This window comes from Pinus tabuliformis, chromosome 6 (assembly GCF_031772625.1).
Source record: "Pinus tabuliformis cultivar Carrire ecotype Pingquan chromosome 6, CPIR1, whole genome shotgun sequence".
Classification (NCBI taxonomy): domain Eukaryota; kingdom Viridiplantae; phylum Streptophyta; class Pinopsida; order Pinales; family Pinaceae; genus Pinus; species Pinus tabuliformis.
This window is the reverse complement of record NC_142292.1, coordinates 849,620,431-849,622,482: the sequence shown is the minus strand read 5'-3', so window position 1 is coordinate 849,622,482 and position 2,052 is coordinate 849,620,431. Positions and strand designations below refer to the sequence as shown.

Here is a 2,052-nt window from a genome sequence, read left to right as displayed (position 1 = left end):
CATCATTAATAAGCTTATACGTGAACAAGCAAAACTTTATCAGAGACTTATATTAGCTGATCGGATTAGGTTTATCGGTCAATGGAGGAAACCATAGACTTGTATTAGCATGATATAATGGCCAACTACGCTAATGGGGTTGTCCCAGACGCATTTACAAACCCTTATATAGCTTCCACTCCAAGCACATCGCATCCACCAACAAAGTTTCCACCAGAATAACTTAATGGGCATTTAACTTTGATATCTTAAATACTAGCATTTTTATGATGGCAGGAATGGAATTAGGACCGAGGCTAATCTGGATCTGTTTTCTTTCAATTTATCTTCCGATCGTTGCAGGAGCTTCTGCAAATATAGGTAGAAGCAGCTTTCCCAAGGGTTTCAAATTCGGAGCTGGCTCATCTGCTCATCAGGTTCAACCTTCATCACTGATCCATGCAACTAGATTAATCGATTATATCGTCGAACCCTCTGCTTGTTTGTTTCCTTGACTTGCCAAATTTTAATTATGTTACAGGTGGAAGGAGCTGCCCATGAAGGTAGGAAAGGACCCAGCATTTGGGATACATTCTCACAGATTCCAGGTTTCTCTGGCACATGACAGACCCATTACTAATGTGAAGAGCTCAGGGGTAATTTAATTAAATGGGATCTGTTATGTGCATTTATAGAGTGTTCATGAATTTTAATGTAGGTAAAATTGCCGATGGAAAGAATGGGGATGTTGCAGTAGATCAATACCACCGCTATAAGGTACAAATTAGAATGATTTGAATAATTGAAAGTTCTTCTGAGCGTTGATGGAATTGATTTATTTGTAATCTGCGGGCAGGAAGATGTTCAGCTTCTCAAATACATGGGAATGGACGTTTATCGTTTTTCTATATCCTGGCCACGCATATTTCCTAGTAACTTGAATTAAAGAACAGTGATATCTGTATAAATAACTCTACAATGGATTTTAAGTAACCATTGAACTCCCTGATTCTCTCATTTCCATTTTTTATGAATTTACAGAGGGCTCCCCAAGACATGGTGGAGTCAATGAAGAGGGAATCGCTCATTACAATAATCTTATCAATGAGCTGCCCAAGAATGGTATTTAAAAATACAAATTATTTACTTGCCTTCCACAGAGATTCACATGTATGTGGTTTTTGTACAAATGAATTTGATTTTTCATGCAGGTATAGAGCCTTCTGTGATTCTGTTTCACTGGGACATGCCACAAACTCTGGAGGACGAGTATGGGGGATTCCGTAGCAAAAACGTTGCGTAAGATTCATCGCTGTAATTCTCTTGCACCGTTCAAATACATCAAAATAGATCTTAATTCTGATATTTTTTTTGCCAGGGAGGACTTTGGCATATTTGCAGAAGAATGCTTTCAATCTTTCGGAGACCGTGTCAAGTACTGGACATCTATAAACGAACCGTTTACCACCTGTTATTTAGGCTACGATGTGGGGATTCACGCGCCAGGGCGCTGTTCCCCTGGATTTGGAAATTGTACAGCTGGAAATTCTGCAACAGAGCCCTATATTGTTGCCCAAAATATGCTTCTTGCTCATAGCGCCGCTGTAAAAATATATAGGTATAAATACCAGGTAAGATTAAAAACTGTTTTCAATCAGGGCATAAAAATTGAATACAGGGTCATGCATCTCTTGACTAAATGCTGGAAAATGAAATTCAGGAAAAGCAGAAGGGTTCCATAGGCATGTCACTTATGGTGAACTGGATGGTGCCATTCACAAAATCATTGCTTGATCAACAGGCTACCCAGAGAGCGATTGACTTCAGAATAGAATGGTATGTGAAGCATGCAACCTGGAAGGAGGTTGGTTTTATGATAATTCCCATATGGAGATTTGGACATCTATATTTTAAATCCTTAGTTAGGATTTACTGGCTTTTAGCCCAGGACATTATTTTTTTTTTTTTAATGTTTTAATAAGGTAGATTTTGAGAATATTTTAAAATTAAAATTCCATCACTTATCATTAAATAGTTATGTAAAGGGTATTTTAAAATTAAAATTCCATCACT

General features: G+C 37.7%; 2 protein-coding genes across 2 annotated transcripts; both read left to right on the top strand.

Moving 5' to 3' along the window:
- The first annotated feature begins 222 nt into the window (after positions 1-222).
- LOC149261549 (furcatin hydrolase-like) lies at positions 223-1,850 on the top strand. Its single transcript, XM_089381979.1, has 3 exons — positions 223-416; positions 521-1,278; positions 1,358-1,850. Exons 2-3 carry the CDS (start codon positions 1,148-1,150, stop codon positions 1,719-1,721), a joined length of 495 nt encoding a protein of 164 aa, XP_089238105.1. The 5' UTR covers positions 223-416; positions 521-1,147; the 3' UTR covers positions 1,722-1,850.
- LOC149261550 (non-cyanogenic beta-glucosidase-like) lies at positions 270-1,109 on the top strand. Its single transcript, XM_089369645.1, has 5 exons — positions 270-416; positions 521-587; positions 698-756; positions 836-911; positions 1,021-1,109. The coding sequence occupies exons 1-5, from the start codon at positions 270-272 to the stop codon at positions 1,107-1,109; spliced, it is 438 nt and encodes a 145-aa protein (XP_089225771.1).
- Positions 1,851-2,052: the final 202 nt, after the last annotated feature.

Bases quoted from the DNA above. Each gene is read 5' to 3' on its own strand.
- LOC149261550 (XM_089369645.1), top strand. From the start codon at position 270: ATGGCAGGAATGGAATTAGGACCGAGGCTAATCTGGATCTGTTTTCTT. The intron at 417-520 runs GTTCAACCTTCA...ATTATGTTACAG, and splicing joins CTGGCTCATCTGCTCATCAG to GTGGAAGGAGCTGCCCATGA. The intron at 757-835 runs GTACAAATTAGA...ATCTGCGGGCAG, and splicing joins ATCAATACCACCGCTATAAG to GAAGATGTTCAGCTTCTCAA.
- LOC149261549 (XM_089381979.1), top strand. From the start codon at position 1,148: ATGTATGTGGTTTTTGTACAAATGAATTTGATTTTTCATGCAGGTATA. The intron at 1,279-1,357 runs GTAAGATTCATC...TTTTTTTGCCAG, and splicing joins TTCCGTAGCAAAAACGTTGC to GGAGGACTTTGGCATATTTG.